The sequence below is a fragment of the Strigops habroptila genome, chromosome 5 (assembly GCF_004027225.2).
Source record: "Strigops habroptila isolate Jane chromosome 5, bStrHab1.2.pri, whole genome shotgun sequence".
NCBI classification, from domain to species: Eukaryota; Metazoa; Chordata; class Aves; order Psittaciformes; family Psittacidae; genus Strigops; species Strigops habroptila.
The window spans coordinates 75,023,978-75,040,071 of NC_044281.2; the positions used below are offsets into that span (position 1 = coordinate 75,023,978).

The following is a 16,094-nucleotide window of genomic DNA, read 5'->3' on the forward strand; positions in this document are numbered from 1 at the left end:
TACTGCCTGTGTTACAGAAATCTGTCATTTTTTTCTCAAGATCCTACTGAGAATAGCTTTAGAGAAGACATTGCCATTTATGAAATCAGTTTCTTCTGCCTCCTGTTAGCGTCCTAGGTATAGTCACTTCTTGATTGCCTTTAAGGTATGATTTTCATTTTATTATGTCTGCTTACATAGGATTACACACATATTTGTATCACTGAATTAGTTTAAAATAATGATAAAAATCAGGATGTAGAGTTGCAATGCTAAAAATACAGTTTTGAAAGGCATAATAGAACATTTCTTGTTTTCTTAGCTTGACAAAGTATTGATACCTGAAAGATTTTTATGGTGACATCTTCCCTTTAAAGTAGGACTGAAAGCTTGCAACATTTCAATCCTTGACTTAACACAACAGGAAGGAGATAACTCTCTTTTTAATAATCTGAGGAATTTATACGCTTACTTGCAATTAGCATAAATGAAAGCGAGTATCGGACTGCATAATTATTGCACAGCAATGGAGCACCTAAGCCCTAAAGACGACAGCTTCACAAGTGCAACCATTCTCCGTCTTGTTAAGTGAGTAACTTACAGCAGATAATTAAGAACGTTGCAGAGTGGCTGCTTGCAGTGGCTATCGCTACAAGTCATCTGTTTTCAGAAGTATCCCAGTAATGTCAAAGATGCCCAGATACCGACACATCTTTTTAATTAATAAATATATAAATAAAGCTCACTCGTCACAATTATTCACCATTTATGGCTGTGGCTATGCCATTAACTATGTCTTTAATATATTGAGAACCTCACCTTTTAATCGTTAGTTCAAATACAGTCCAAGAGGGTAATGACTGAAAGTGTTTATACAGTTGCATGGTGAACTACACACGAAAAGCCAGAGGGGAAGGGGTATGTTAAGGGATAGATATCTGAGCTGCAGAAATCATCATTATAATTGGCACCTTCTGTAAGGAGGGGAAGGACTGAGTGGGGAATGAAAATGAGCAACCTTCCCATTTCTAGGACTACTGGAGGCCTGCTCTAGCAGCATGTTGCTTTGCTCAGCTCTGCCAGGCTGGACACGTTGTAGGACTGACAATGCCATTTTGCCAATAGCTAAGGCATTTGGTACCATTTTTCTTCAAACAGGCTAATTCTAAATTTATTCTCATTTACACTTTTTAATCTTCCTACAGCTCTTAGAGAAAGGTCAAGGGCATGAAGATAAAGATATTTTTAGCTATACAGCAGAAATGCATTAAAAAGCTAAATGAAGCTCCAAGTCAGATTCAAATAGTTCTCTATTGACGAAATTAAAAAACATCATATGCCTTTCTCCCTAAACATTAATAGAGTTTATACATTCCCTTTCTACCCAACCCAGGAAAGATATTTTTAAACTGTGCAAAAATGTAAAACATAAACCACCACACCAAACACTGTGTTCAACAATTCTCACACCAATTTATAGACAAGATTAAATACACTAACACACTACATTTCTTTGCAAGTCTCCTTTCATTTCCTACTGAGAAGGTGGGACGTTTGGCAAGAGGAAGAGACATCTCACACATCAGCAGCCTTGGGGAACGTTTGCTTAGAAACAGACAGTTTGACCTCTCAAAGGATCAAAGCAATTTACTTCATCAGGTCATAAGTGTTATCAACCGCTGCAAGTTTGTGTCTCTATTTCACTATTGAGGAGACTAAAATTAAGTAAATACATTATGAGAGAAGGAACTGACACGCTTCCTCAGTCTATATGGGTTTATTATAGAGCTGTAATTTCCATGACTTTTCATCTGAGAATAGTATAGGCAGCTCTTATCTTTGCAATCCCTTAAAGAAATCTGACAAGCACCTCGCTGTCTCGCATGTCTTGTTCCATGACTGTGTATGTAGAGGAAAGACATGTTTGTCTGGGTCCTAATAGATAACATGATGTACATTCCCATGGCAATATAAAATGAACAACAATAAAAATGATAATTTACTTATCTGTCAGGTGCTGACCCTGTCGTGTGAAGGAAAGCAAGTAAAGCTGCAGGGACCAGGTTTTGATCTGGTGTTGTATTTACATATACTGTAGTTGAAATTTAATTGCACTTAATCTGCTCAATAAAATTATCTTCACTGTTATTAGTATCCCAGCCCTGTGTTATTATATAATCCTAACCTATTTTTAAAACAGACATTTTAATCTGCTGCTTAAGTGTTCATTAATGCAAAGCCACCGCTGTGCAGAATACATTCCACTCTATTAGCAAGTGGCAAGCCTGGAGAAGTCCGGGTAATGGGAGCTGAATTCTTTGAACCTACTGCCAAATCTACTATCCCCTTTCTTAATTTTGTTTATGACCTTACCACAACAAATATCAGCAAAATTTAGTCCTTAATCCTAAAAGCAGTCCATCTGAAAAAGAAGATGGCTCTAAAAAGTGCAGTATCATTTGTAAATACAAGGTGGTATCATCCAAATAGTCAAAAGCAATATATGTGTTCTTATATAAGAGCTTTTGGATGGGTCCGTTCTTTCTTGTTTCATTTCTAAATCTGAGTAAATAATCTTCATGCCAACTAGCCTAAATGCACAAATTATTTCCCATTTTGAGAATCCTGAGATGCTCAATTATCTCATACAACTGTCAGCCATCAACTCTACTTAATTGTCTGTACGTTTCAAGTCCACTGCATGTTTATTTATATCACTAGCATGACACACTAGATACTTTATGAGACTAGAATAAGATGAGATATGTCACAGTCTAATGCTTAGCAATACAATAGGAACCATATTTGGTTTTTTAAAATCAAGGAAATGTAGGTAAATTGAATATTAGTCTCCTCTATCTTCTCCACACCCCTGCAGCTCCCAGTGATTTTTTTAACCCACTGGACATACTCAAACGAATTTGACAGAAGAATGAATACAAACATCTTAGATATTTTATGAAAAACTGTAGGTTTAGACCCAAGTGCCTGCCGAGGATAAGGCAGACACATCCCTGGCTCTGAGATGTTCCGAGAGGGAACGGGGACCCTCCTGCCATACAGTCCTTCAGCACGTGTATAACACCAAGCCAGCCACAGCACATGTTGTGCCAGAGAGATGAGACATGGGACAGAACCGAGGACTAGCCAAGAGACAAAGTAATACATGTAGAGAGGGCACAGCACAAGGAGAGAATGTAAGAGCTCGCTTCATGCAGAGATTGAGGGCATCCAGGAGATGAAGGATTCTGGTAGGAAACCAGGCTTTATTAGTTCCATTACTCAGGAACAACTCCTTTTATTAGACCACAACTCAAATTCTTTACAGGGAGGGTAAGAGAATGATTTGAAGAATGCTGGAAAAAGCAGAGTTTAAGGAAAGCTTTCAAAGAACAACCAAGGTGTTGCCTCACCTGAAGTACCGATAAGGAAAGATAGAGAGGCGTTGGGGGAATGGAGAAAGGAGAGCAGGATGAGGGGGGTAGATGCAGACCTCAAAGCAAAGACATCAGACAGGAGAGCGAAGACAAGTCTGTTGTAAAAATGAAAGGGAAAGCAATGTAGTCAGATTCCCAAGAAGTGAGTAGCTGAGGTGAAAAAGCAGAGCTGCTCCATGCTGCAGCAACAGAGAAAGAAACCACAGACATCCTACAGCTGGAGGGGATTTGGTGGAGGAGTTATTAACATTCAGTGAGAGAAAAGCTGGCAATCAAAGAAGGGACAGCAGTACACGGAAAAGGTATGTCAAGGCAGGGACGACTTGTGGTTATTAGCTCAAGGAAGCGACAGTGGTTAGCACTAGCCTAACTAGGGTTAAATGTTAAGAAACAGCAGTGGGCTGGAGGCAGTGGGACTGGGGAACAGGTTGAATCATGGTGCTGTCTCCTGTGGAGGAGGAACAGGGAAATGGTGAATTCTGGTTTTGCAGAACTGAGCTTTAGTACTGAATTTAGGGTGCAGAATTTAAAAGGAAGAGAGTGGAAGCTTTTAACACTTCTGAACCTCATCAGCTGCATGACAAAACTTTAATGGGAAGATGCATTTTATGGACACCAGACAGTGATAAAATCGTATAACCAGTGAATGCAGAAATTCATCTTTATTTATGGGTTCCTACTCAAATTGTTTGATATCTTCAAGTCTCTTTACAACCCATCATTTCTGCAAATTTCTATGCAGGAAGCACTATCTCTATGCCATTACACTTTGTGTCATGCATTTCATGTTAAATTTCAGGCTGAGTGCAGATTGTACAGGACAATAGCCTGACACTGATAAAAATTGTCAAAGCATCATGACAACTAAAGAACTATTCCCAAAATAACTTAATGGTCTTAATGCCCTAACTATACTGGCAGCATTGTTGCTGCATTAGTTTCAACCACAGAATATGCAAGAAAAGGAAAATAATACCAAAACCCTAATATAAAATAAATTACAGAATTAGTTTTCATAAACAAAAAAGGTCACTTTTCTAAAAATCAAAGCTGTAAAGACATTCCTTTCTAAGGTTAAAACAATATAATGTACATTGTAAAATAAGAAATGTTGGATACTTATTTGTGGTAAGTTTTGCCTTACAATCCAGAAATCTTTATTTCTTTTCATCACACACGAGCATTTTACTCCTAGCGTTTTTAACATACTGTCAGCTCCTGACAGATACCACTGGCTCTTCCAAAGATTGTCAAAGTCATCCCTTCTCGAGAGTCAACTACAAGTAGGGTTATAAAAACAAAGTTTTGAAATATTTTAACATGTAAAGTGTGCAAATCGCCTGCCATAAACTGCACCTTGCTGTGTCATCAAGAGACAGCTGCAGGATACTCCTCTTTCAGGCACGGTCCTCTGCATTTCACATGGGGACACAGTTTACAGATAGGGCACCTCAGGAGCCCTCCGATGAAGACTGCCATAGAAATACGCCTTCTCAGCACAGGCTCCTCTTCTGCACCCATCCTTACCCCACCTTTATCACCACCAGAATATTCCTAACAGTATGCTCAGCATTGCCCCAAAGCTATGCCACATGAACCACGGAGTACTACTTACTTTCACAATACCATGCCTCCAGCAGCCCCCTTAGCAGACTGGTTGAGTCCAGCTGCTTACCCCTGCAACTCACTGGTCTGTACATGCATGGCCAAACTGTATCCTGGCAAGTTCTGGGTTTCTAAAGTCCCCTGGCAGCCCTTGCCCACTCCTGCTCACCACATCCTTGAAATGGTGTTAATTATCCCCATAGGTAACCAGATTATGCTTCCCTCCCTCAGTGACTAGTAAGTACCTGGTCTCTCCTCATAATCCCACCAATACCACCAGCAGTACCTGTGTGCTTTTGCTCCTGCTTCAGAGGAACTTGTGTAAGTGTGGCACTTACACAAACCATAAAGCTGGCCAGTAACAGGAAACAAGGATATACAATTTGCTGCTCAAAAGTGCATACGCATCTGCTCATTTGGTATCTGGCCCACCACACTATAATTGAGGCTTTCCTGCAATGATTAAAGTGATGGCAATTCCACTCTCCAAAGACACTACTCTAGACAAAGAAGACATGGTTTACTGTATACATTATACATTGTAAGCAAAATGTCTGGCTATCATTAATCAACTGGCCATCTCCCAACAGTTTCCTTTGAGGCTTCAGGAGAACTCTTCTCTTCTTCAAGTTTCGTTCAAAAGTCCTAAATATTCTCTCTCGCTACTACCAGAATTCAAGGGGACGCTGAACACTCATGCATAAATGCTCAGTGTTGTATCACCAGATGCTTCCTCCTTCCAGGGAATAGATTGCACCTTGTTTCGCATGTTGAAACAGGTTGACAAAGCCTGCCTAGACTACTGAGGCAAAAAGAAACTCTACATTTGGTCAAAGCTGTGCATCTTAGATACTTGAGGAACAAAGACCTTTTCTTCTGTTTTACAGATCTTCACAGAAATTAGCAAAAAAGTTCCAATAATCTCACCAAGGAAATAAATATGGACTACGCTGAGGATATTTACACATTCCTATTTGGGGTTTCAACGCCTGTTCATGTTCCTGCCAAAGTTAAAGCGCGCAGGCACTGCCTTTATAAGCTAGTCAATCAGTTACTTCAGTAAGGTACTTAATTCCCCTGTCGTAATCAGATCTAGCTTCAAGAAATGCAGAAAACAGGAAATTCAAAGAGCTCCTGCAAGCCAACAGTCACCAAAGTGATTTTCTTTTGTGTGAAGTCCAATCTGATTATGAAAATGCAGGAGTGGAAATCAGCAACTGGTATCTATGCACCCAGATAACTTGTTATCTGACTGGAAGCCAGCCTAGTTGTCTCTGCAAAGAAAATCTGCAGACAGAAATGTCAAAGAACACAAGCATTGTACACGCTCATATTAGATTTATTTTTGTCAAACTATTTTCATTTTGTTAAATGCAGCTAAAATAGATGCCTGTGCTGTTTGGGGTTTTTTCTTGCAACAGGCAAAGGGCCACAAATTCTCACTATAGAAAGAAGAGTTAGTCTGGATATATTACTGTAAAACCAGTATTACATATTGGTCCAAGGGCTATTATTTTAATGTATTACCTTACAAAGAAAAATATAGAGCAGGCTAAATTAACAACATGTTTGTACTTTTCTGTTATCGAAAGGCTCAACCTCATATCAGAAAACCAGAACTAAGCCAAAATACTACAACAGGAAACAGAATACATCATAATCAAATAAAAAGATTTTGATGTGTTATGCTTACTTCAGTGGGAACAGAGTCAGATCGCAAGACTCCCATTAAGTTAATAAGATCTGGTTTATTGTTTATGAGATTGGGTGAATGTGCAAGGTAACTAACATGAAGTATCTATTTTTTTAATGAACTGCAATGATATGGGAGGTAAGAGCTAACAAGAGCATTGTAAATAGTCAAATCAACACGTTTAGTATTTTGTAAATTAAACTGCCTTTGCAGAAACGTGGCATCTAAAATATTCTAACATAAATGTCAGAAAAAGAAATTGTGTTAAATTAGTAAAATATGTAGCATTTGAAATATACACATACGTAAGAATAGAACCAGGATTAGAGGCCTCAGGCACTAGGAATTGGGGATGTCATACAGTATTAATTCCTGGTAGAAGCCACTAATTTACATGCCACAAACCCGAGAAGGAAAAAGCAGCAGATCTGTTTGCTATGACAGAGACTCTAACTTATCTTTTCGATAAACAATTTTAATAATGCTATATTTGGATTGTACAAAAGTAATTTACCAGGTAGGAAAAAAAGAAGCAAATGATAATTAAAGTGTCAGGGATCTGCTAACCAGGACACAGCTCTTACATTAGTTCAAGAATTGCAAAAATGAACGGGGAAACATTCGGTTCTTTATTAAAAGAATTTTTGGGTTATGAAAGTTTGGGCAAAGATAATTCACTATTGACACTGTGTTTTCTAATTCTACAGCCCCTCTTTACAGAGGCAACAGAAAAAGAAGGTATGAGGAAGTAGATTATCTTTCAGGTCCCTTCCAACCCAAACCATTCCATGAATCTATGAACCCTACAGGACCTTAAACACACGGCACACAGGAACTCTGTTTCTCTGGGTCTTAAGAATTCATATTGAAAAACCCCAATCTTCCTCCCACCTTTGCTGATAGCAACTTTTCCAAAGGAAACACATGCAATACATTCTCTGTGATGTCTCTAACCCATCCCTGAGAAGGATAAAATAATAATGAGGGGCCAGATAACTGTCAGCCATACGCAGAGGAGGTTTTAGGCTGGGGAGAGGGAAGTATCCCCTTACACAAAAGTCTGCCAAATCTTCAAGGAAGTGTTCTGCATACTGGACTTCATTCTTTCCCAGCATCAACTTTCTGATCTGCAAATGCCAGTTATACAGGATGCCTAAAAGACTTCGAAAAACTCAGAGGAAGAAGGGAAAACTACAAATTAACACACTCTCCTTCTGAACAACATAAAGATACTAGAGGAAGACACAGACCAATCTTCATAAATCCTACAGAGAGATGCCCGATTTATATGCCAGCAGCACACATAAGCTTATGAGAATTACAGCATTGCTAACTTTTTATAGACTCAACTTCTTAAATACCATAAAAAGCTGTCTTACTGACCAAAACTGTTTGTATGTGCACTTTTAGCTTATTCTGTATGCAAATCACATGCTAACTTCATATGCTGCGCTACCCATGTTCTAATGTCGAATGATACACTCCAGTGAGCAGCCCTATGTGGTGTGCTGTCTCCTGAACTTGTCTTTAATTTAAAAAATTACCGTAAAATACACCCTTTTCTAAATATAAGCTTCCAGATACCTTCTGCAACAGAACATTCCCAGAGTTTTTGAAGAGTAAACATCTCTTCATAAGAATGACAGAATTGGGAAACACTCCTTTTCACATGTAATCATATGAGCCAGTTTTTTTCTCTCATTTGTTAATAATGCACTTTGCAAAACAGTTTACTATGCTAAAAAGAAATATTGGCAAAATAATTAATTGCTATCTGTCTTGCATTTTAACAACTGGAAGCAAGACACAGCGAGCATCATGTACCTGACCAATTCTCACAGATTACCACCAAAACCTGGTTTTAAGAAATACTCTGATTTACGTAGCCTGTTCTTTAAGATTATTTCTGGACATACACCATAAAAGATGTTGTAACAGATGTAAAAGAAAGAAGAAATGATACACAAAGTTGAAAAATGGGATAATAAGCCTGTAATTATTAGGCAACTTATACTAGGTTAACTTAAAAGTGAATCCATGGGAGGAGAGCGTTATGTCATCCTAAATACTTCAATCTAAATAGCCAATTCTTTTTAACATTAAGTATTCTATTTACACCGCTTCACAGATATGGCTTAAGGCATTTTATTCAGCTTTAGTGGCTCCCCATTTTCTGTTGAAATGAATGAGACTTTTCAGAAACGCATATTTTGCATTTATTTCTACAGGTGCACAGTAGCACAAAGCTACAGTTTTTATGCAGGATATTTTCTTACAAGATGCCACAGAGATGACCACTACACTGTATCAGCTGATAGCAGAATAATTAGATACCTTCCAGTTGTGAGGCTCAATGTTAAATACAATACAAATTCAAGAGGCAAACTGTTCCCCAGGTAGTAAAAAAGCTTTAGTAAGTGATTAATTCAAGCATCTATCCTTAATCTGATGTGAAACTCACCTGTGAAATCCCATCAACAGATTCTGCATGCACTGTAGTTGTGGCAGAAGCTGCTGGCCTTAAAATGTTTTCACTTCTCAGAAGTTGTTAAGGTTTCAGAAAAAATGTCTGTTTAAGCAAAATCTTTACATCACAATAACCCAAATCTGTTACTCTCCAAAACACACACAAGTCTTCAGCCATTTGAAGAGCTGCCTACCAGCAAGAAATTCATACTCTCGAAGCAGAAGCACCACATCAGACAGAGTAGCTCTGAAGAAAATTCAAACCTAGATATGCCCAAAACAAAACACAAGACAGCCCTGTCCTTCAACTAGGAAGACTCACAGTCCTAGATTTGACCATGTGAGGGGTCAGACAACTAACTTTACAGAAGGAGCTTAATTATGAACTTAGTGAGATGGAAAGGAAGACCAGACCCTTAAATACTCAGGATACTTCCTCACAAGTAAATCAAACACTGAACTCACATTCGTATTTTAGCCATCAATTATTTTTTTGTTAGTCTCTAAATATACGATACCTCAGACTTAACAGCTAGTACTATGATAAGTAATTTTGTGGGTTTAGATTTTTCTCTTCTGTGTTGTTGGACATTGTTTTAAATTTTATATAGAACACTTAGCATGCCCTTCTAGTTCTAGACTACACTAGTAGTCCCAGTATAATACAGACTGCTTAAATATATAAAAGAAAGCCTTAGTAACACAACTGCACCACTTGTTCTATTATCATAACAAGAACTAGGGAGAAACTACAAAATCCTCCATTTCTTAAACCTATGTACACTACAAAAGACTTCAACACAAAAACCAGTCATCTTAGCCAATGTTTTTTCCCCTGTTCTGTTCCACAAAAGACAACTGTTGTGATTTTCTATACTGTCTCAAAAATAAAATAAAAAATACGGCAAAAGCATTACACTTGATATATACCAAGTCACAGAGTACCACAGAGTGGCCTTTGTGAAAGGGTTAATCACTGCTTTTAATTACACCCAAGTAACTTCAATGATTGTGAATACTGCAGCAACATCTATAAACACAATGACCATGCCAGCAGAGTACCAGTCATGAAACCCCTGCCAACACCGCTTGTACAGGGGTTTGGTTTGGTTTGTTTTAACCATGATACAAAAATATTACCAATTCTGCTCTTCAGGGTATTTGCAGAGCCCTGAAAAAACAATCTGTAAGATCAGGCAGCTTCAAAGAATGTAACTTGCAGTAGTAACCATGACGATAAGAAAAATGCTTTTGCTAATCTTTTTCTTTCAGATTACAGTACTTCCAAATACTGGTGGTTTTCCACTGTATTACAACTTTTGGCTATCGCTCCCTATGAATCTAGCCCTCCAATCCTTGTAAAGCTGAAACTTGTGACAAAGTGAACAGCAGCTTGGAGCGTACTAGTAACACAGAATGAGTCCTAACCAGTCCACCAGCATCTTGAGTGACTAGTGGTAGGATGGACGTCACTTGATGGCAACTATGTCTTATTCCATTGCTGCACGGAATAGGTAGGGAATAAATTTGTACATTTTTAAGATAATTACTTTGCAAGAACATGGGGAATCAAAAAAACACACAGAAAGAATGTGTATAGGGTATTTCTGTGAAGACCATAAAATTGCTGAGGTAGGTTAGAATTAGGCCCTCAGCAGGCTGACCATAAACTTCAATAAAACTGCCTGGAACTCCTCTGAATTGATTTTGTCTTAGTTTTGTATTAAGTTGGGGGTTGAAGCAAAAAAATAAGTAAAGATTCTTCAGAAATTAATCTTTGTTCTCTACTCTTTCTCCAACAGACCTCCTCACCAAACTAGGTAATGCTTTTAAGTGATGTGTGTGTTTTGGACCTCTTGTCACATTTTGAAAAGTGACTAAAAGGCTGATTTTCAAAGGCATTAAGATAGCTAAAGATGCATTAAGTACTTAGAATTTTTAAAACTGCCTGGGCATCTAACACCTATTTAAATCACTTAGTCCTTTCTGTAAATCCCAGTGGGCAGTTATCTGCATTTTATGTGTCTATATGCCTTTGAAAATCTGTACCATTAAATACTTAACAACCTAAGTCCCCCTGGCTTTTAATGAGACTAAGGGTCCTAAAAAGAGTAAGTACTTCCGAAAATTGGTCAAGCTACTCTCTCTGCTCTTTTCTTCTTTCTTCTGAAGAGCCATCTACTAATACTTATCCATAGCATGTCAGTTAACTACATCTTCAACACTGTCAGCCTTACACATTACACAGTGCACATTGAATTTTTTATGGAACTAAACAAAGGTCCTGAGTACAGACTGCATTCTCGTAAGACTTTCTGACACTCCAAAACAGAAAATTAATTCCAACCTGTAATCCCTTTGAATGCTTTAAAATCATTGTTTTAATAAATATGATCCAAAATCTTTGTAATTTAGGCTAATAAACGAACAGCATAGTTTAATTACCGAGCAGCTTATTCAAATGTCTATAAACAAGTTCTGAAAGACAGCCACATAGCAGCAAAAATTGTTCAGAGAAAAACTAGGCAAGGAAGGAAGCTGTGAACAGGTTTTTTAAACAGGCAGTTCCAGAAAAGAAGAAATTTTAGAATTAAGGCTTTTTTAAACAAAAATGTATGAAACTATAAAGCATTCCCTTATGCAAACATTTGAAAGCTTTATCTTCTGATCTTCTTTAATGTCAATGGGAGGTAACTTGCACTGACCACATTCCCCAAAAGGAACTGATTTGTAAATTAGGAACACAGGGAATCAGATTGCCACCTACAGGAAAATTTAGCATTTATTGTCAGGAATGACTCAAAAAGAATACAAATTGCCATCCTGCCAAGCACTCTTTCAGTTTTAGTTATTGTTTCACAAACAATTAGTATTTTCTTCTGTGCAACTATATCATGAACTTCCTAAACCCAGAACCATTTAACATTTCTTATTATTCAAGAGAGTTTTGCTTGCATGTTCCACAGTTCAACTACAAAGCAGCAGATTCTAATCACCTTTCAGTTATAGAATTTTAAGTCTGCTTACCTGATACAATTGGTGCTAGCCTGAATATGTCCGATAGTCTGCTGTTAACTGGCTCATAAGGGGAATCTTCAAGCAAGTCATTTCCTAAAGACAAAACATATTTGGATTTGTTTTCTTAGATGAGAATTCAGGGTAAGATTTTGTTTTTTACTTTTACTCTGAAATGAAGTTACTCTGTAACAGCAAAAGGTGCTCCCCCTTAACCTGTTTCTGTGGCTGTTTCTCCTCAAAGCATTATGTATAAAGACATCTGAAAGAAGTTGTTTATCCCTGTCACTAGTTCTTTTCTCTCCTTCCTCCACGGATAAGGTCATAATTTGCAGAGACAGCCTGTGACATCACAGGGACTGTCCCATCTCATGCCAGCAGGAGAGGAGCTGCAGCAAGGATGTTCCCCTTCATTCACTCTAACAGCAAAGCTCTTCTTTAGAGGAGCAGCCCATCTAACAGCTAAAAATGAGCATCTTTGGAATAAAACACTCATAACAAGATGCCGTTGGAAGGGAAACTTTTTGTGATACAGAAATGTCCAAGAGTAGTAGGGTAATTTATTACACAAGTTAGAAGTATGTATTGACTCATTAAAATGTTCCAGTTGATGCCTGGGTAAATGAACAGAAAGGGATGACTTCCCCTTTTGCAGAAGCAGCTACAGGAAAGAGTCAAATGAGGACCACACTGAAATGAAAGATTTCATCTTCAACTCCAGGGCTAGAGCAAAACATTATGTATCTCAAATAAGGACCTGACTGTTCTCAGTAGACTATGAGAACTCTGCCAGTAACATCAGGAACAGAATTCCCCAGTCAATCACTGTCATAACCCTTCTAACTGGCACTTCTACACACTCACAAACTTCCTTTTTTTCCTGCCTCAGCACGCCCAGGGAATATCACTAGTAAACACAGGAAAGGAAAGAATAAACTTCCCCTTAAAGCAATGCTCCTCTTCGTATTACATTTAACTTTCAGCAAAGAGCTAAGAAACTAGTTCCAGTGGTCTTGTTAGGTGAGTCCTAATTAAGGAGTTCAAATATTATTAGGAAAATGTCTCCAAATGACTGTTTTTGTAGCTCTTGCACTTGCTAGTGCCCTTATCTTTTGACTCTGGTTTAGAAAGGTCAGCTGGGTCCCCTGGAGGAAACCCTCATTGTGGATTTCCCAACAACAAGAGACGGAGCAGCAGCTGTTCTTGAGTTGGATGAAAGGTCCTCAGTTTGCAGCTGAAGAGCACAATGTGAATTACAGGGTCAGACCCTGGGTTTAGCCTCAGTGGCTGTAGCTAGCTGCGGATGTGAGCGGCTGCAAAATCACACCCTGCATTAAGGGAGTGTAACGTTTCTGTGTTTTGCAACGTACCCTGTAAGCTCTGGTACATGCTCCAGTAAATGCGCAGGCAGTTTTTCTCCTTCTTCATGCCCCTCTTACAGCGGCAGTTGTACAGAGACTTCTGCTTAAGAGCTTCCATGGCGCTTTTGCATTCATCCTTTGCCTCCAGGCCTGTCGCCCGGCTGAAGTTGCTCTCTTTGCCGGCTACACACTGCCTCAGTGTCCTGTATTTAGTACTACAGCTCTGCTCCTTAAGACACTGGTCGCTGGCTTTCACGCAGTCCAGGCGGTCCCCTCCAGGCAGCGCGCTCACTTCTGCGGACAGAAGTACATCTAGAGAGAGAGGACACAAACCGGCAAACTCTCATTCAGGGATAAGGCTGATTTAAGCAGAGCTCCAAAGCAGGTGTCTGCGAAGCACAAAGTACCTCCTCACGCAGCACAAGCAGCCAGCTCCATGGGCAGCACCTTGCAAACCTCCAGGGTTTACCCTACCCCAAAAGCACATAGGGCTTTCGTGGTCTTAGATCCACTTTGTGGGAGCCCAAGGAACCAGGATGTTTTAACCCTGGTTGGTGATTTATGAGAAAACACAAAAAGGAAAGAGGATCCACAGGGGTTAATGTGCCTGACAAAACAAGCATTCATTACTCCTTAGATCCACTTTGGTGGAACAAATAACCTTTCCGTTCAAGTGTTTAACCGAGGGGTTAAATATTCAGCCTCACTTTCCGCAACAGCTCTGCTGTAATTTCAATTACATCCACAAACAACCCACTCAGAGAGGCAAGTATCCTCCTCGCAGATTGGCATTAGCCTCTTTTTGCATCAGTCACTTTTTAAAGGCTGTACACGTTTCTGCTTATTCTACATGTATAAAGGTAGAATTTATGACTCCCCCCCTCCATTTCTCTCCACGTATGATGCTTTTGCAGGAGAACAAAGCAAACTGCATTAACTCTCCCCTCTCCATCGTGCCCCCTGTCACGCTCTCCCAGACACACACACACACAGAAACACACATCTTCTGTGGAAAGGAAACCAGTTTGGGCTGCATACCACTCGCAGCCGGGCAGGCTGCCAGGATCAGGTGAAGACGTTTCAGTTGGCTCTTGTCACCCCCCCACCTCCACAAGCAGCTTTATTCTATTAAAATGAAAAGTTTCCCTGTAAGTTGCGAGAACCCAATTTAACAAGAGGTTACACAGGCGAGTATCTAAGTCTGTAGTCTCCCACAGCTTTAAACGTAGACTGGGCTAACTGATGCGAGGCAGAGCCATAAAAACTACTGGAAACTTCACTGTTCTGCCTAAACAATAGACTGACAACCGTCAGGCATCGATCCCATAAACCCCACGCTTTGCTTTATGAAGCGATGTACAGGCAGAAATCAGATGCCAGCAACTTACCCACAAAGGGCAAAGCGAAGTACAAGATAACGAGAAACATCTTGCTGTCTTCGGATGGTTTCCCCAAACAAGCTGATGTGCCACAACAAGGAAGATCAGCATGAAGATATTCCAAAATCGCCGAGGTCCAAAGGTTCCAAGTTCAGATCCATTGAATTTAAGGGAAAGTAAAAAAAAAAAAAAAAAAAAACCCAAACCAAACCAAACAACGAAAAAAACCCACCCCGCTCTCCTCTTCACCGCTCCCAGCACCAGCGGCAGGAGCAGCGACGCAAACGCTGAGCGTTTTCCCTTAGATTTCACGTCTGAGCAACCTGGAAACACAAGCCCCGACTTCACTGAGGGAGCGGGAGACGCGCACGCACGGGTATATGTGTGTGCGAGTGAGCAAGCGGGAGCGGGGCAGCAGCGCCGGTCGCCTCCTTGGGTGGGCAGCGCCTGTTCCCAGGGAGGGACCGAGAGCACACGAGGAGGGGGGAGTGACGGGGGGACGGGACGAGATCCGGGGCGTCTGCCCGCCCCTGTCCCCGCACCCGGGCCGAGCCGCTGGCAGCCCCGCAGACACTTGCAGCTCCCGGCTGCGGCTCCCGGGGGTTGCCCGAGCCGCCCGCAGGCGATTCACCTCTTCCACCCTCCCCAGACCGCAACTTTATTTATTCGCCTGCGCCGGGAGGCGGTGCGCGGGGGGGGGGGCGCGCAGCTTGCGCGGTGCGCTCGTCTCCGCCGCCGGAGGAAGGTGCCGCGCTGGCGGCAGCGGTGGGAAAGTTTGGCAGCGGGAATTGGGACGGAAGGCGCGGAGCGCCGGAGGGGGGCGGCTGCTCCGGTTCCGCCGACCCGAGCGGAGCGGCCGCGGCAGCCCCCGAGCACGGCGCTCCGAAGCGCTTCCGAGCGGAAGCCGCCGCCAAGTGACCGAGCTGCGGGAGGGACGGCGGGGTCGGTGCCGCTGTGCGCGCCCGGCAGGGGTGACCCCGCGTCCCGCCCGCCTTTAGGGGAAGCCCGGGGCGCCCCGCTGCCACCCCGAGGAGCGGAGGGGCTAGACCGCCCGCCTTCGCCCCGCCGCCCTCTTCGGGGGAGGCCCCGCGGCTGCGGAGCGGAGGAAGCACCGCCCGGGCGGGGGCGGGACCGCGGGTGCGCATCCCCACAGCGCGGC

General features: G+C 41.2%; 1 protein-coding gene across 3 annotated transcripts in view; it reads right to left on the bottom strand.

Moving 5' to 3' along the window:
* The window catches only part of GFRA1 (GDNF family receptor alpha 1), a 145,295-nt gene extending 129,781 nt beyond the window's left edge, over positions 1-15,514 (bottom strand). The window contains exons 1-3 of one of the 3 annotated variants that reach the window (XM_030488151.1): positions 14,945-15,513; positions 13,566-13,850; positions 12,208-12,291 (exon numbers count right to left, since the gene is read on the bottom strand). In XM_030488151.1, the coding sequence (XP_030344011.1) occupies positions 12,208-12,291; positions 13,566-13,850; positions 14,945-14,984 (409 nt within the window). In that variant the 5' untranslated portion in view covers positions 14,985-15,513. Of the gene's footprint in view, positions 1-12,207; positions 12,292-13,565; positions 13,869-14,944 lie in introns of all 3 variants that reach the window. The other 2 variants (XM_030488150.1, XM_030488152.1) reach the window with 2 other exon arrangements.
* Positions 15,515-16,094: the final 580 nt, after the last annotated feature.